Source organism: Pseudorca crassidens, chromosome 7 (assembly GCF_039906515.1).
Source record: "Pseudorca crassidens isolate mPseCra1 chromosome 7, mPseCra1.hap1, whole genome shotgun sequence".
Lineage (NCBI taxonomy): Eukaryota > Metazoa > Chordata > Mammalia > Artiodactyla > Delphinidae > Pseudorca > Pseudorca crassidens.
In genome coordinates, this window is record NC_090302.1 from 97,829,271 (window position 1) to 97,847,044 (window position 17,774).

At 38.0% G+C, this 17,774-nt stretch overlaps 1 protein-coding gene across 4 annotated transcripts in view; it reads right to left on the minus strand.

Annotated features, from left to right (window-relative positions):
* Positions 1-514: 514 nt before the first annotated feature.
* The window catches only part of LOC137228091 (zinc finger protein 420-like), a 28,420-nt gene continuing 11,160 nt past the window's right edge, over positions 515-17,774 (minus strand). Inside the window, exons 4-5 of one of the 4 annotated variants that reach the window (XR_010945139.1) lie at positions 17,657-17,749; positions 515-821 (exon numbers count right to left, since the gene is read on the minus strand). Coding sequence is in view for 1 of the 4 variants with exons in the window: in XM_067745052.1 (XP_067601153.1) it covers positions 11,055-12,619; positions 17,657-17,749 (1,658 nt within the window). In the remaining 3 variants the exon portion in view is untranslated. Of the gene's footprint in view, positions 977-6,216; positions 12,620-17,656; positions 17,750-17,774 lie in introns of those variants that run through there. The other 3 variants (XR_010945138.1, XR_010945140.1, XM_067745052.1) reach the window with 3 other exon arrangements.

Genomic DNA, 17,774 nt, shown 5'->3' on the forward strand with positions numbered 1-17,774 from the left:
CCAAATTTTTAAGTTTTCAATTGAAGATATAATTTCAGATCTCAGTTTTGAGACTTTGAGTTTTTCTCCTGTTACCTGAACCTTACGTGTTGGTATTGGAAATTTTGTGGAGGACTTCCTGTAAGCCCTCTTAGTAAGTGGCTGACTCCCCTTCCTGGGTGTCCCAGTGAAGCACCCAAGAATTAGGGTCTGCCTCCACTAGTGTCTTACACACAGGGTCTTCGGAAAAAGCCCCGAGGCCTCTGGAGAGTAATAACAAAGCCCTGGCCTGTTGTGCTCCCAAGCCACGCCCAGGAAGTTCCTATAGGGATTTTACATTTATGGAGGAGTTACTGAATCTCCTCCGGAGTTTCAGAAGGCACTGGCACAAGATGCTCAGAACACTTAACAGTTGTCCATTAATTTTTTTTTTTTTCAACACTGTGTTAGGGATTGGACCCACTGTTTTGTTACAGGGCCCAGCAGTAAGGCCAGGTAATAATCACAAGATTAAGATACATGAAACTAGCCAATATTCAACAAGTCACTTGGTTTATTGCACAAAATTAGCACACATCACTGATTAGTCAAAATAGTTAACGTTCAAAGGGGATAACGAACCACACCAAGGAGAAGTCTAAGAAAGAAATGTCTCAGCACCAGCAGCAATCTCTCTGGTCCAGCAACAGGTCTTGAGACAAGCAAGAGTGGGAAGTTGCCTTCTGCTCCCACAGAGGCTCCAGCAGCATCAGTCGGGAACAGCTCTCAGCAGGGTGGAGTCGGTCCTCCAGCAAAGTGCCTTCAAGTTGCTGAGTTCAGTGGTCTCATTTGAAGGAGCCTGCCTGTAGGGCACAGTAGTTACACCCAGGGGGTTGCGTATCTTATGAGTTGCTCCTTCTGTTTCAGTGAAGTCTTTCCTTGGATGTCATCAAATTCCCCATCTCAACTTTTTTTTTTTTAATTCAAGTATAGTTGATTTACAATGTTGTATTAGTTTCTGGTGTACAGCAAAGTGATTCAGTTATACATATATATACACATGTTCTTTTCCATTATGGTTTATTACAGGGTAATGAATATAGTTCCCTGTGCTATACAGTAGGACCTTGTTGTTTACCCATTCTATAGATAATAGTTTGCATCTGTTAATCCCAAACTCCCAATCCATCCCTCCCCCACAGCAACCACATGTCTGTTCTCTATATCTGAGTCAGTGTCTTTTTCATAGATATGTTCATTTGTGTGTATTTCACATTCTATATAGAAGTGATACCACATGGTATTTGTCTTCCTCTTTCTGACTTCACTTAGTATGATAATCTTCAGGTCCATCTATGTTGTTGCAAATGGCATTATTTCATTCTTCTTTATGGCTGAGTAGTATTCATTGTGTAATATATATATATATACACTACATCTTCTGTATCTATTCATCTGTCAATGGATATTTAGGTTGTTTCCATGTCCTAGCTATTATAAATAGTGCTGCTATGAATACAGGGGTACATGTATCTTTTCAAATTAGTTTCATCCCGATATATGCCCACTAGTGGGATTGCTGGCTCATATGGCAAATCTATATTTAGTTTTCCGAGGAACCTCCGTACTGTTTTCCATAGTGGCTGCACCAATTTTCACCCACTGTGTAGGAGGGTTGCACTTTCTCCACACTCCCTCCAGCATTTGTTACTTGCAGACTTTTTAAATGATGGCCATTCTGAGCGGTGTGAGGTGGTATCTCATTTACTTTTAATTTGCATTTCTCTAATAATTAGAGATGATGAGCATCTTTTCATGTGCTTCCTGGCCATCTGTATGTCTTCTTTGGAGAAATGTCTATTTAGGCCTTCTGTCCACTTTTCAATTGGTTTTTTTGTTGTTGTTATTGAGTTTGTATGAGCTGTTCGTATATTTTGGAAATTAAAACCCTATCAGTTGCATCATTTGCAAATATTTCCTCCCAGTCCATATGTTGTCTCTTTGTTTTGTTTATGGTTTCCTTTGTTGTGCAAAAGCTTGTAAGTTTGATTAGGTCCCATTTGTTTATTTTTCCTTTTATTTCTCTTGCCTTGGTAGACTGACCTAGGAAAACATTGTCATGATTTACATCAGAGAACCTTTTGCCTATGTTCTCTTCCAGGAGTTTTATGGTGTCAAATCTTACAGTTAAGTCTTTAAGCCATCTTGAGTTTATTTTTGTGTATGGTGTAAGGGTGTGTTCTAACTTCACTGATTTACATGCAGCTGGCCAGCTTTCCCAGCACGACTTGCTAAAGAGACTCTTTCCTCCACTGTATATTCTTGCCTCCTTTGCTGAAGATTAATTGACCATATGTGTGTGGGTTTATTTCTAAGCTCTCTTTTCTGTTCCATTGATCCATATGTCTGTCTTTATGCTTAAAGTAACACTCTTAATTCATCACACTAAGACATCCACAGTCATATACCGAACATTTCAAAACAACCAATATGTAGGTTCACATTTGCCACTATGACTCCATTTAAAATTAATTAATATACGTAAGTGCTATGATTTCACACAAGATGAATCATGACACAAAAGAAATCACATCCCGACACCCACAGTATCCCGTTAGGTTGGGGGACAAAGAGTTACAGCAGGAAGTGAGGCAGCCAGTTAGAGAAAGCAAGTCTTGGTTGAATTTCCCCTTTCTTGGTGCCATGAGTTTCTGTTGCAAGGATATTTCACTCATCTAGGTTAGGACACAATAGTCCTTGCACCACCTACTGCCTCAGTGGATGCAGGGACAAGTTTCCCTCCACCTTACCTATGGGAATATCCTTTCCTTGTGCCTTTGACCAGAAGCTCCACCTTGTGCAGTGATAACAGCCTTATGATTCAATCCACCTTCCTCAGCTCTCCTTGGCGTGAGGTGTGGAGGACTCTTGAGTATATGAACAGTTAATTAGGCCTTTATAATTACTGGTCTAATTGTTTTATTAGATCATACAGCCTTGATCATGCAGCTCTGGGAAAACTGTTGAATTATTATGGCAGTTGTGATACTTGGGGATGGGTACTGCTGGCAACACATGGTACAGATAATACACAAAAACAGACAGCAGTGTCATGGACCTCCAGCAAGTGGCTGCTTCCTTTCCAAAGGGTGTTACCCAGCTAGGTTAGCCAATCTCTAAGCCAGTCACAGCTAAAGGGCATTCCCCTCAGTTACTTGCAAGTGCAATCATGCAATCCTGCTGGCTACACCAGCAGGATGTATTGGTCTCATTCTATTGATAGTGAGGTTACTGAGTAGGAATCCCTGAGGCACTCACCTAGGATGTACTATTGGTACCACAGACATTTCTCCTACCAGAGCCAATGCTATGGCTAGACCAATGCTTGTGGTTATTATGATCACAGGATGCACCTGAGGAAGAAATCATCAGGAAGTTCAGAAGAACAAGAGGTCCTGGAGGGTACAGGGCACACCTGAGGGCCACAGAGTGAGTTAGGTATACAGGCAGGGAGCGTGGACATGGAGCTCTGCCTTTATTAGGGTCTGGGGTTGGCTGCATGTCTATGCTTTTGTGGGTTCACTTTTTCTTGGCAAATTTAAAGTATAAGAGCAGGAATTAGGGTGCAGAAAGGGAGAAGCAGGGTCATTCAAAAGGATAGTTACCTAGGTTACACAGGGCTTTCTAAAAGGGGAACTTCATGGGTTGAGGTTGCCCGGTCCCTCATCTACTTAATTTGCTAATATCTGTGTTACACAGCTGGCAATATGTTTATTTGAAATGGATGTCTCTGAATGGATCCCTCACCAATCAAAAAGTTTTTCCACTCTGTTCTACAAGTTTATTAATTTTGATCCAATTTCTTTATAATATATGGGCATAATCACATCCTTGTGTGAGTTTTGGTAGACTGTCTTATATGAAGTTATATTTCATGAAACTGGTTCATTTCACCTAAGGTATACAAATTGGGGGCATATAGTTGTTCGTAATATTCCTTCATTTTCCTTTTAATTTATATGGATTTAGTAGTGATGGTCCCTCTTTGACTTCTGGTACTAGTAATTTGTGTCTTCTCTCTTTCCTTGCTTAGCCTGGCTCAAGGTTTATTGATTGTCTTATCTCTTCAAACAACCAGCTTTTGGTTTTGTTGATTTTTCTCTACAGTTGTTCTCTACTCAATTTAATTGATATCTGCTCTATTTTTTATTTCTTTTATCCAGTTTGATTTAGGTCTGAATTGTTGTTCTAGGTCTAGTTCCATAAGGTGAAAACACATACCTATTTTTCATACTCCTGATGTGTTTTCAATGAAATTCCTACCTAGAACTGACTGTGCAAATCTTAACTCTGTAATCCATATATTGTCTGACTTTTTAATTAGTATGATGGAGTCCCACATAGCGTACTCTGACTTTTCCAGGTTTGGTAAATGACACAACATTTGAAAACATGGACTTGTTACCAGATTGCATGTGCAGTTGTCTCAGGTCTCCTGTGGGACACTGGGTAGGACACAAACTCTGTAGCACTGTATGTTTATCTGAAAAACGTGTATAATGTATTATCAACCTCATAGGGCTATTATGAAGTATGAAGACGTTAATCTATTGGATTGGCCAACAGGTTCTTTCAGCTCTTCCTGTAAGATGGCTCCAGTAGAACTTAGCTGTCTTTAACTTCATTTGAAACAATTTTGTTAGACTGTATGTGACAGCTGTCATATCACCACCTTGCATTTAAAAAAAGATTTATCAAAGTTGGTGAATTTTTGTGCAGCCATTTTAATACTGAAAATGGGTTTTAAAAAAGCAACATTTTCAGCATGTTATGCTTTATTATTTTGATAAAGGTAAAAATGCAACTGAAATGCAAAAAAAGATTTGTGCACTGTATGGAGAAGGTGCTGTGACTGATCGACCATATCAAAAGTGGTTTGCGAAGTTTTGTGCTGGAGATTTCTCGCAGGAGGATGCTCCACGGTTGGGTAGACCAATTGAAGTTGACAGCGATCAAATAGAGACATTAACTGAGAACAATCAACATTATACCACATGGGAGATAGCTGACATACTCAAAATATCCAAATCAAGCACTGAAAATCATTTGCACCAGCTTGGTATGATCATTGCTTTTCTGTTTGGGTTCCACATAAGTTAAGCGAGAAAAACCTTCTTGACCATATTTCTCCACGCGATTCTCTACTTAAACGTAATGAAAACGTTCTGTTTTTAAAACAAATTGTGATGGACGGGTGATGAAAAGTGGATACTGTACAATAATGTGGAACGGAAGAGATCATGGGGCAAGAGAAATGAACCACCACCAACCACACCAAAGGCCAGTCTTCATCCAAAGAAGTTGATGTGTGTTTGGTGGGATTGGAAGGGAGTCCTCTATTATGAGTTCCATCTGGAAAACCAAATGATTAATTCCAACAAGTACTGCTCCCAATTAGACCAACTGAAAGCAGCACTCAACGAAAAGCATCGAGAATTAGCCAACAGAAAACACATAATCTTCCATCAGGATAATGCAAGACCACATGTTTCTTTGATGACCAGGCAAAAGCTGTTACAGCTTGGCTGGGAAGTTCTGATTCATCTTCCGTATTCACCAGACATTGCACCTTTGGATTTCCATTTATTTTAGTCTTTACAAAATTCTCTTAATGGAAAAATTTCAATTCCCTGGAAGACTGTAAAAGGTACCTGGAACAGTTCTTTGCTCAAAAAGATAAAAAGTTTTGAGAAGATGAAATTATGAAGTTGCCTGAAAAATGGCAAAATGTAGTGGAACAAAAGGGTGAATACGTTGTTCAATAAAGTTCTTGGTGAAATGAAAAATGTGTCTTTTACTTTAACTTAAAACCAAAGGCACTTTTTGGCCAACCCAATATATAAAGGGAGTGGAAATACACCATTGTAAGTGTTTTACAAGTGTTAGGTGGTGTTACTATCATCAAATATACACGGAAGATAAGATAGGAAGTTTTAACAGATTCAGTTCATTGGCTGTCCAGGATCCAATCCCTGCTTATTCGTCAGGGGGTGGGGTGGGTGGGGGGTGGGTGGGTGGGGGCAGACAAACATCTGCCCCAGAAGATATAGAGTTAAGGCCTATTAGTTGGATGAACCTGGGAATACACATCAAGCCTGTGGGCATCATAGTTTCTCTCCTGGGTTTACTCCAGCCACCTCCAGATGGTCCACTTGCCTCTAATCTTAGCATCTTTAATCCATTTTCTGCAAAACAGTCACAATGACCTTTTAAAAAATGCAATGTCTTTAGACTTCTCGGCTGCTAGTGACAGAGTACTTAGTACCCAACTGGTACTAATTCAGCCAAAAACAACTGTATAAACGAACAAAATATGTCACACAAGTATTTTCAGTCATGCACAACTAGGCAATTGTTTTTTGTTATGGGGGCACATTCTTGATCCGTAGAAATTACCTAAACTAAAGATCAGATAGAGAAATAGGCTGAGAAACAAGTGAACACTTTATCAGTGATCTGTGAGAAAATACTAGTGATCAAATGTGTGTGGTTAAGACACGGAAAAATGATAAAATATTTGAAGAAATAATTCTTGAAAATTTCCAAAATTTGGTGAAGAAATTATGTTTTGTATCCAAGAATCTCAAAATCAAAGCAACATAAATGTGAAGAAAATATGTAGGTACACAACAGAAAAACTTCAAAACCTAAACATAAAGAGAAAAATTTTAAAGCAGCCAGAGGGTTTTCTGAGGCTAAGCACTGAGGTGTGGTGGATCATCTACTCATATTAAAAAAGAGAAAACAAAACAACAGCAAAATAACTGATTTAACTGGATAAAGTTGTCTTTAAAATATTATTAAGTTTCTGGATATTGCCTGAAGGGCATATCACAAAGTGAAAAACATACATTCAAGAAAATTTAAACTAAGAATGGCCAGAGTCCGAAATACGAATGCACTACTTTCCCCTTCCCTCACCCCACAGATCTTTGCTGTGGGCATGGTAATCTGAGCAAAGTCAAACCAGCAAATGGGCTCCATTCCCCCATTTCAGAATTCTGCATTTTTACCTCAGGAGGGGCAGGACACTGAAATTTCTCATTTCTGCCTGCCCGGGGTTGCAGAAGCTACTTCTTACAGACATGACAATGAATATCCCCACCCAGACAGTACACATGGGATGAAAGCTGTACTCCTGGTACATTGTGTCAAGATTATTTGAGTCCAAGCCTAGCAGTATCATCAAAAACTGTGAAGACTGCTCTGGTTTCTACTCCAACATGTAAAAAAGTCAGAAACTGTCAGTCCCATCTATACAACAATGAAGAAAATCTAACAAAGTGAACAACACTTCTAAGACAACAGAGGTCACTGGGAGAACAAATGCCCCAAGAAAGGTGAATACAGAGAAACACAGCTTGCCAAGAGAAGAAGCTGCTAGAGCCAGAAACTGGTAGGTAAATATAATCAAACTGCTGGAGCTTGACTGTGGACTAGCTTGAGATTTAGAAACTCCCGTGAGCCTATTCTTAGGGGAAATGCCACACATTCATGAGTTTTACCTCAAGGAGCCCCACCAAGTTCTCCTGATGACGGTCAGAGAAAAATCCCCTCGTGTTTCCAGCAGGGAGGGGGAAAAGGAGCCATTTTTAATATATCCAGAGCATACTGTTCTGTGCCTGTTCTTAAGAGAAATTACTCTGAGTTAATCTAACTCATGTAGGGGAAGGAAAACACTCAACGCCAAGCCTCCCTGTTTCTCACACCTACAGGAAACAAAAAGCTGAGCAGCACTTGAGAAGGATACATCCCAGGGACACAGGTCAAGTAAAAGACTGATATGTAATCATAGACTGCTTCCCCTCCCCCCACACCTATCAACTCATTAACAGGATTCTTGCATAAAAGAGGATTACAGCTGAAAGAACTGCAAGATTTAGACTCTGAGGAGGAAATTCTAGGGAAACTCAAAGACAATCAAGAACAGAAAAACAAGCATATTAGAGGAAATTGATTTAGACACCTACAGGTATAGCAAACAGTGAACATGCAGTGAACATGCCAGCATAAATCTTACCAAGATAAACATTAACCCTCCCACTGAAGTCCTATTTATCTTAGTTTCTGGACCCAATAAATCATGTCTGCCTTTCAACAAAAAATTACAATGTATCAGAAGAGAAGAAAAAAACACAGTATGAAGATACAAAGCAAGCAAGAGAACGAGACTTAGATATGACAGATTTGGGAATTATCAGATGGAATTTAAAAATATGATTAATATGCTAAAACCTCTCTTGCAAAAATGGACAACATGCAAGAACAAATGGACATTAGAAGAACAGAGATTAAAATTCTAGGAAGAACCTAAGGGAAAAACTAGTAATTAAAAACAGTGCAGCAGAAATGAAGATACCTTTGATGGGCTCCCAAGTAGCCTGGACACAGTAGAGGAACAATAAATGAACTTCAAGACGGAAACATCAGAAATTGAAATGCAAGAGGAAAAAATGGAAGAAAAAAAAAGGACAAAACACCTACGGAATGTGAGAACAATTACAAAGGAAGGAACGTACATATAATTAGGATTCCAGAAGGAGAAAAAAGAAACAAATTAGGGGAGTTCCCTGGTGGTCCAGTATTAGGACTCGGCACTTTCTGCCGTGGCCTGGGTTCAATCCCTGGTCAGGGAATTAAGATCCCGCAAGCCGCGTGGATCTTAACAAAAAATAAACAACAAAAAATAATGGCTGAATTTTTCAAAATTAGTGACACACTCCCACCACAGATCCAGGAGGCCAGAGAATACCAGGCCATATATAAATAAAAATATCTAGATATATCCTGTTCAAGCATCCAGCATACGGAGTATTATTTGAAGGCTACTTGAATTACTTTTAAGTGTGTACTGTACTCTGGGGTAACCACTAAAGCTTTAAAAGTTATAACTGATATGCCAAGAAGAAAGAAAATGCAATCATATAAAATACACAGTTAAAATTATATAAGGAAGAAAAAGAGAAGAATGAAAAAGTACAATGAATAGACAATATTTTAAAACATGACAGATATATGTGAATTATCTAAATGTACTAATGAAAAAACAATCTCAGAGTGGATTTAAAAAAGACCCAAAATGCTACCTGTACAAAACCCCTATGAATATAAAAAGAAATATATTAAAGTAAAGGGATGAAGAAAAAAATGTCATACTAACACAAACCAAAAGAAAACTAGAGTAGCTTTATTACTTTCAGACAAAGCCAACTTTAAGAAAGGAAAGTTATCAGGAATAAAGAGGAGCATTACATAACGATAAAGGAGTAAAGACAAGAAGGAGATATAACAGTCCTTAAGAGTGTGTGCCTAAAAACAGATCATCCAAATTGGTGAGGCAAGAACTGATAACAATTATAGTCTGAGATTTCAACAAACTTCCATTTGTACTTCATGGATTCATCAGTCAAAACAAGGACATAGCAGAACTGAGCAGCACCATCAGTCAATGGGATCTAATCAACGTTTATAGAATACTTTATTCTACAACAGCAGAATACACATTTTTAAGCTCAGATAGCACTTTGATTGAGATAGGAAACAGTCTGGGTCAGAAAGCACAATTCAACAAATTTAAGAGCAGAAATCATACAAAACATTTTCACATATGACAAGACAATGAAGCTAGTCATTAATAAATCATGGCTATAAATATCAGAATATTTGCAGATTGAACAACACATTTCTAAATAACGTGTGGGTCAAAAAACTCCCAGATAATTTTAAAATATTTTGAACTAAAAAAGAAGGAAAATACAACTTCTTTTTCTGTTTACAGGGTAAATAGTGAGTACCACTGTTCACAGCAACTCCTCGATTGAATCAGATTTGTTCTCCAAACAACTGTGCTTATGACTTTTGCATAGTGAATCTAATGTTCACACTAAATGCACTGCTGACCTTGAGACAATAAAAGTCTTGCAGAAAACACTGTTTGGCTTCTTTCTTGAAGAGGCAATTCAGTAACAATAGTCTTCCTTATATACGCTGACCAGAAGACAGTAAGAAAAAATAGGAACATATGTTTTTTTTTTTTTCTTGTGATAAGCGGGCCTCTCACTGTTGTGGCCTCTCCCGTTGCGGAGCACAGGCTCTGGACGTGCAGGCTCGGTGGCCACGGCTCACGGGCGCAGCTGCTCCGCAGCACGTGGGATCTTCCTGCACCGGGGCATGAACCCGTGTCCCCTGCATCGGCAGGCGGACTGTCAACCACTGCGCCACCAGGGAAGCCCAGAACATACGTATTTTAATTAACCAAATGTATCCTCTAACATATTTACATGATGATGGTTTTTGCATAAAAAGTGCATAATTCCCACAACCCTCATGTTGGATTCCAGTACAATTAAATTGAAGGTAGTCTTTGGGGAGAGAAGTTTTCCTCATCCATTACCTTCACAGGAATTTTTTTCTGTGTAAATTTCTAACACCCATTGAGTAGTCTGGTGGAAAGACTGTTCATAAGTGATTAATTTCAAGGATTTACCACTTGTGTGAGTCCTCTAATGTCCAATGAGGGCTGAAATCTGGTTGAAACACTATCCATACACAATACACATGAGGGATTTCTCTGTGAGTTTTGTTGATTGATGGTTGATTTCTCAAAGGGAAAATTTCCAGGTTTATTATATTCATTGATCTTCCCCTGAGTCCTCTGATGCTGCACTTCCAGTCAAAGTTTCCCCATATCCATTACATTCATAGGGTTTCCCCCACATGGGGACTGACGTACTCTGAGGTTGTTTGTAGATGAAAACGTTCCCACGTTCATTAATAATAGGATTTCTCCCCAGTGTGAGTTCTCTGAAGTGTTTAGGACTGGCATTTGGCTAAAAGCTTTTTCACATTCAACCCATTCACAGGGTTTCTCCCGTGTGAATTCTATGATGCAGAGGTAGATGAGAATTTCTCTTGAAGGACTTTCCACCCTTGTTACACTCCTAAGGTTTCTGTCCTGTGTGAATTCTCTGATGCCAAGTGAAGTGAAACTTCCTAGAGAGAGATATTTCACACGTATTACATTCATAGGGTTTCTCTCATGTGTGGACCCTCTGATGTAACCTGAGGTTGACTTTATAGGTGAAAACTTTCCGACATTCATTACATCCATAGGGTTTCTCCCCAGTGTGAATTCTCTGATGTCTACTTAGTAATGACTTCCAGTTAAAAGCCTTCCCACATTGAATACATACATAGGGTTTCTCCCCTGTATGATTTCTCTGATGCTCAATGAGGTTAGACTTTCTATAGAAGGACTTTCCACATTTGTTACACTCATAGGGTTTCTCCCCTGTGTGACTTCTCTCATGCTCAGTGAGGTTAGTCTTTCTATAGAAGGACTTTCCACATTTGTTACACTCAAAGGGTTTCTCCCCTGTGTGACTTCTCTGATGCTCAGTGAGGTAAGACTTTGTATAGAAGGATTTTCCACATTTGTTACACTCATAGGGTTTCTCCCCTGTGTGACTTCTCTGATGCAGAACGAGGTAAGACTTTCTATAGAAGGATTTTCTACATCTGTTACACTCATAGGGTTTCTCCCCAGTGTGAATTCTGTGATGCTCAGTGAGGTAACTCTTTCTATGGAAGGATTTTCCACATTTGTTACAATCATAGGGTTTCTCCCCTGTGTGACTTCTCTGATGATCACTGAGGTAACTTTTTCTATTGAAGGATTTTCCACATTTATTACACTCGTAGGGTTTCTCTCCCGTGTGAGTACGCTGATGTATTTTTAGGGATGACTTATGTCTAAAAGTTTTCCCACATTTATTACAGTCATAGGCTTTCTCCCCTGTGTGAATTCTCTGATGCACAATGAGGTATGACTTCCTACAGACAGATTTTCCACACTCACCACATTCATAGCGTTTCGCCCCTGTGTGACGTCTCTGATGTTTTCTGAGGTATGATATGTGGGTAAAAGCTTTCCCACATTCAGTACATTCATGGCGTTTCTCCCCTGCGTGACTTTTCTGATGCTCAGTGAGGTGAGAATTTCTATAGAAGGCTTTTCCACATTTACTACACTCATAGGGTTTCTCCCCTGTGTGAGTTCTCTGATGTCTTTTTAGGGTTGATTTATGGCCATAAGCTTTCCCACATTCAATACATTCATAGGGTTTCTCCCCTATGCAACTTCTCTGATGTTCTCTGAGGTATGACATGTGGGTAAAAGTTTTCTCACATTCATTGCATGCATAAGGTCTCTCCCCACTATGAGTTCTCTGATGTCCAATGAGGTATGACTTCCTAGAGAAGGATTTTCCACATTCTTCATAGGGTTTCACACTCATTTGAGTTCTCTGATGTACAGTAAAGGTAGTCTGAGGGTATAAGGTTTGCCAAAATATGGTATCACAGAAGCTCCTCTTTGTGTCAAGTTTCTGGGATATGGTAAGGGCTGCATTAGGGCTTAAGTTACTTCCAATTTCAAAGGGCTTTATTTCTGAGTGAGTGCTCTGATGTTCTCTGCAGTGTGACTTCTGGCTGAAAGTTTTCTCACCTGTGTCTGTATTCTGAAGTTGAGTAAAAAAGTCTTGCTGCAAATATTTTCCTTGATTTGCCAGGCTTTTCTCTAAGAGGTTATCAAGTTTGCAGTCTTATAAAATAAAGAAAATAAAAATGCCTTATAAGCCTTAAAACACATTTCTTATAGGATGCAGCCTTTACATATATGCCCTATATTGTATTTGACTCTTTTTCTAGCCACCACATCTTCCCAAAATAAATAAATTCCAAATGTATGTTTCCTATACTCCTTGAGAAAAAAGGACACCAAAATTATGATGATTGTCTCTATATAGCTGGCATTTTAAAAATAAGGAAATGAACAGTAAATAGCTAATAGAGGACTCTCAAAAGTGATTCACTTGGGCAACTGGAAAATGAGACACTGGGATGACTGATTATTAGCAGTAAGTAGAACTACAAGAAAAATCAGTCAGTAAGGGTTTTCAAACAATATATCAGAGAAGGGATTGGACTGAGGAAGAATATCAATGTCTAGGTCTTTATACTTCCAACTAAAGATTATGATGGTAGGAACTTATTAGTCTACAAGCTTCCAGCTGGAGTTCCCTCTGTTCTATTCTACACATCAACACTGAAATAAATTCATAATTGAACTGATTTTCTTCTGATTAAAGAAACAATTCTATAGCTCAAGCTCAAATCCTCCTGGAGTTATTCACAGAATTACAAATGTACAAGAAGGGTAAAACCATATATTGACCTGGAATGAATTCACTTCTATATGCTGGCTCTGATGCCTTAGTTTATTATATCAGTGCTGGTAAACAACAAACTTCTCTTGAATATCAAATCACAAGTTTCCCCTTTCATTATGATCACTCACTCTCCTGAAACTAGTTTTTTTGTTTTGTTTTTGCTTTTTGCCACACTGCACTACATGCAGGATCTTAGTTCCCTGATCAGGGATCAAACCTGTGCCCCCTGCAGTCTTAACCACTGGACCACCAAGGAATTCCCCCTAAAACTAGTCCTAACCAGGACTAATCTCTATGTAGGATCTCAGTTCCCTGACCAGGGATCAAACCTGTGCCCCCTGCAGTCTTAACCACTGGACCACCAAGGAATTCCCCCTAAAACTAGTCTTAACCAGGACTAATCTCTATGTAAGCATTCCATCTACTTCTGAACATACAGCTTCTATTAACTGAGATCCTTTAATATCACGTTTCAACCTGTTTCCAAAAGCCTATTTAGAAATGTACAGTTTATTCATTTCTCATAAAAGTTTCTTTCATATATTTGACTGCTCTTACCTAGGTTATTTTCACTTTCTACATAAAATGCCAGCCCTATGCTAAAACCTAAGATGGCACTGAACACACTGCTCTAAATACAACAGATAAAAAGAGTTAAGTGGCATCATTTTGGAAAATAACCTTTTTTACCAACTTCAGGCACATGAGATATTCTAGCTATCATTCCACAACTCCACGATATTTTCCAATCTAACCTGGCCAGGCTATTTGTCTCTCGTCAGTGGTTCCTTAACAACAATAATATTTTTCATTTTCAACAATTATCTTCTACCCACATCCTTTCTCTACATAACCCTACATCCCAACTTAAGGACTAACAATTAATCTAGATATTTTTTAAGGCAATGCTATTCTCTAAACTTGACCAAGAAAATACCTTCTAAGAGGTTCCCACCAGTAATTTACACTCTCACAATACATGCTGCCTATATCATTTATCTTAACAATGAATACCTGGAGAGCACACATGCACATTGAGGCACACATTTTTAAGTAAATTACCATCATTCAATCAGGATGCATCTTAAAATTTATGGCATGTCCACAGTTTTTTAGCTATCCCTAAAATAATGGTTTGTCTCTCAACTGATACCAGTTTAGATCCTATAAAATATATTTCATGCAGCTTTGTGCTCCTAAATCTGGAACAGAACTCTCATTCTGTGATTATTTTTGCACCCCTCTGTGATATAAAATAAATCAGTTGTCTTTAAAAGTGCAGTATGCTTCAGAGCTACCCAGACCACTCTTGGTTACACTGGCTCAGGTTCAATGCCAATATACAGGATGATTCAGAAGTCAAAGAAATTTGACTGGTGCATCGATAAACATGAAATACCTCTCACCTACCTGGCTCTATTGTCAACCCTAATGTAACTGTACAAAATTAATTATATATTACATCCTAGAGGAGGGAAGAATAGGGAATATTCTTTTTTGGTGCATTACAATACACCAAATTATTTATACACACACACATTAGTTTTACGTATATCTTAATTTGTGTATGTGTGTGTTTTAACATTCTTATTCCAAATAATGAGGCACTATTCAGTTTATTATGTTTCTGACCATTATTTGTATGGCATTTTTCTACCTATAAACATCTTCTGCTTGATTTCATATGCACAATTTTCATTTTAGATTCATAGACCATGATTGCCCTACAGTGTACCATGTTCCGTTTTATTGCTACATCATGATTTAGTTTTAAGTTCACTTGTGAATAAGTATTGAGGTTCTTTGCAGATTTGAGCTTTTTATAAATGTTGTATGAAGAAAGTCTTATTTTTGTCTCCCAGTGAAAAAGTGTAGGAAACTCTAGAAGATAAATCTGGGAGTGAAACTGCTGAGTCATGGGGAACAGGTATGTTAAACTTTTTTTTTTTTTTTAATATTTATTTATTTGGCTGTGCCAGGTCTTAGTTGCAGCATGCGAGATCTTTGTTGCGGCGTGTGGGATCTTCAGTTGTGGCATGCTGGATCTTTTAGTTGTGGCATGTGAACTCTTAGTTGTGGCACGTGGGATCTAGCTCCCCGATCAGGGATTGAACCCAGGTCCCCTGCATTGGGAGCAGAGTCTTAGCCACTAGACCACCAGGGAAGTCCCAGGCATGTTAAACTTTAAAGAAAATGCTAATCTGTTTTCCCAAATACTTACACCAATTAATTCTGCTACCTGCCTTGTAGATGCTTCCCTACATGATATCCTCATACTCTTGGAGTCATAAGACCTCTTCATGTTTGAGAATTGAGTGGGTATAAAATCATACTATATGAGATCCAATCTGAATTTGTACTTCCCACATTACCCAAATTGAGCACTTTTTCTCATAAATTCCATTTATTCCCTTCTTTGAGAAATACCTGTTTATGGACTTTGACTTTTTTTTTAATGGGTTGCTTGACTTTTTACTCACAATTTCAGTAGTTTAACACTTAACATACATTTGAGTCCCAAGTTTTTGTCTCAGGTGCCGAATCAGTGAATGAAATATTTTAAATATCTGCTCTCAGAGATCTTATATTCCAGTGGAAAGAGACAGACAGAAAACAAAATACCTGGCAATTGTATATTAGGTGATGAGTGGTTGGGAGAAAAATAAAACAGAAGAAAGGACAGGGGTGACATTTTAAATATAATAGTCACAGAAGGCCATACTAAGAAGATACTTGTCTTGAGATCTGAATTCTTTATCTATTATAGAAACAAATCCTTTCTGAAGTACATTTGTAACAAATATCATCTCTCACTGTATGATCTGTCTCCTCACATTTATAAAAATATGAAATTTAGCATAAATATACATACAACTATTCTGTCCATTATAATAATACCACAGAGTGACCACCCACGGAACTATCATCCTCATCAAGAAATAGAATATGACTGTATCAGGGATACTTCAGGACTTTCTTAAGCACAAGTTTCTGCATCATTACAGGTCACGTCACTCATAAAATTTAGAGTAATTGTTTGCTCTCATTTCTGTACTGTTTTACAACTCTCTTTTAGAAGCCTTAAGAATTTGGACGTTTAGAAAAAATATATCCAATATGTGGAGGAGGAAGATGTAACAAAAGCGATGAGATATAATCCTGCTGTTTTTCTCATCGTGAAAAACTAGGAACCAAAATATATGTTTTTAAAATCAAGTAATAGTCATTTTTGATATTCAAAAGCTAAAAATTAAGAGATTATAACAGAAACTAAAGTTGGGTGTTAAAATATGAGACAGAAGAGAAAATAAGCATTTTAGTCTCATAACTGGTTTCATATCAGGTGATTATCAGATACTGTCTAAATAAATAGATGATTAAGCCATTACATGAGATTATAAATTTTTTTTGTGGCCACATCACGTGGCACGTGGGACCTTTGTTCCCTGATGAGGGACCAAACCCATGCCCCCTACAGTGGAAGCACGGAGTCTTAACCACTAGACTGCCAGGGAAGTCCTGAGATTACAATTTTTAAGGTCACTACTTAAGCCAAAGTACAACTTAACTAAATTACCGGGAGAAAAATACACTTATTTTAAAAAGCAAAGGAAACAGGCCTATTACCGAAAAGAGTTTCTGTAACATTATACATAAGTTTGCATTATAGAAGTAATGGACAGTCAATCAATATGAATGGGCTAAGGTCAACTATTAAAAGAAAATGCTATTAGACTGTATCAGAGGCATACCTAAAATTAATTTGGAAAATTAGAAATAAAAAATTGTAAATGAAGTAAACATTTAAAAATAATTCAGGACTCACTGATCTTAGTTAAGGTTCAATTCAATTTTTCAAAGTTAAATTCAAGGTTTAGCATAATGCCAAACAAAGCCTCATGAGTATTATTTTGAAATTTGATCAGCTCATTATTAAAACATGTCATAAAGGTGCTATAATCAATATGAAATGGTACTAGGGTAGAGATAATTAAACAGGCTAGAGAAACAATAGAGAAACTAGGAGCAAACACATAATTTACTGACTCTTGATTTCTATCTAAGGTAGCAGTGCATAAAACTGAAGAAAATTACCCACATGAAAGATCAGTAAATTTTATGTTTGAATGGAAATGCTTATATCATTCATACTTAAAGTTACTATCTACGTAGGTGGATTTCTGTCTTCCATTTTACTGTCTGCAAAGTGAGAACATCAATGTGCTTATATTTTATCCCTTTTCTTACACACTCCCTTACTACATCATATTAGGTCTACTCTTTCTAAACTTCAAGATATAAGTCCTCAAAAGGGGAAGCATTTAAACAATTTCCTGGTGTCCACCTCTAAGTGACCACTTTGGATCCTATTTCCCCTGGAGACCTGTCTACTGTACTCAATAACTCACCTGCATGGCTCTTGCTTAGAATCTCTTCCTCTAACAACAATGGATCATCTTGCTCCAACTTGACGATTACATCTGGTTTTGTTAAACAATACCCTGCAAATGGGAAATAATTTAGGAT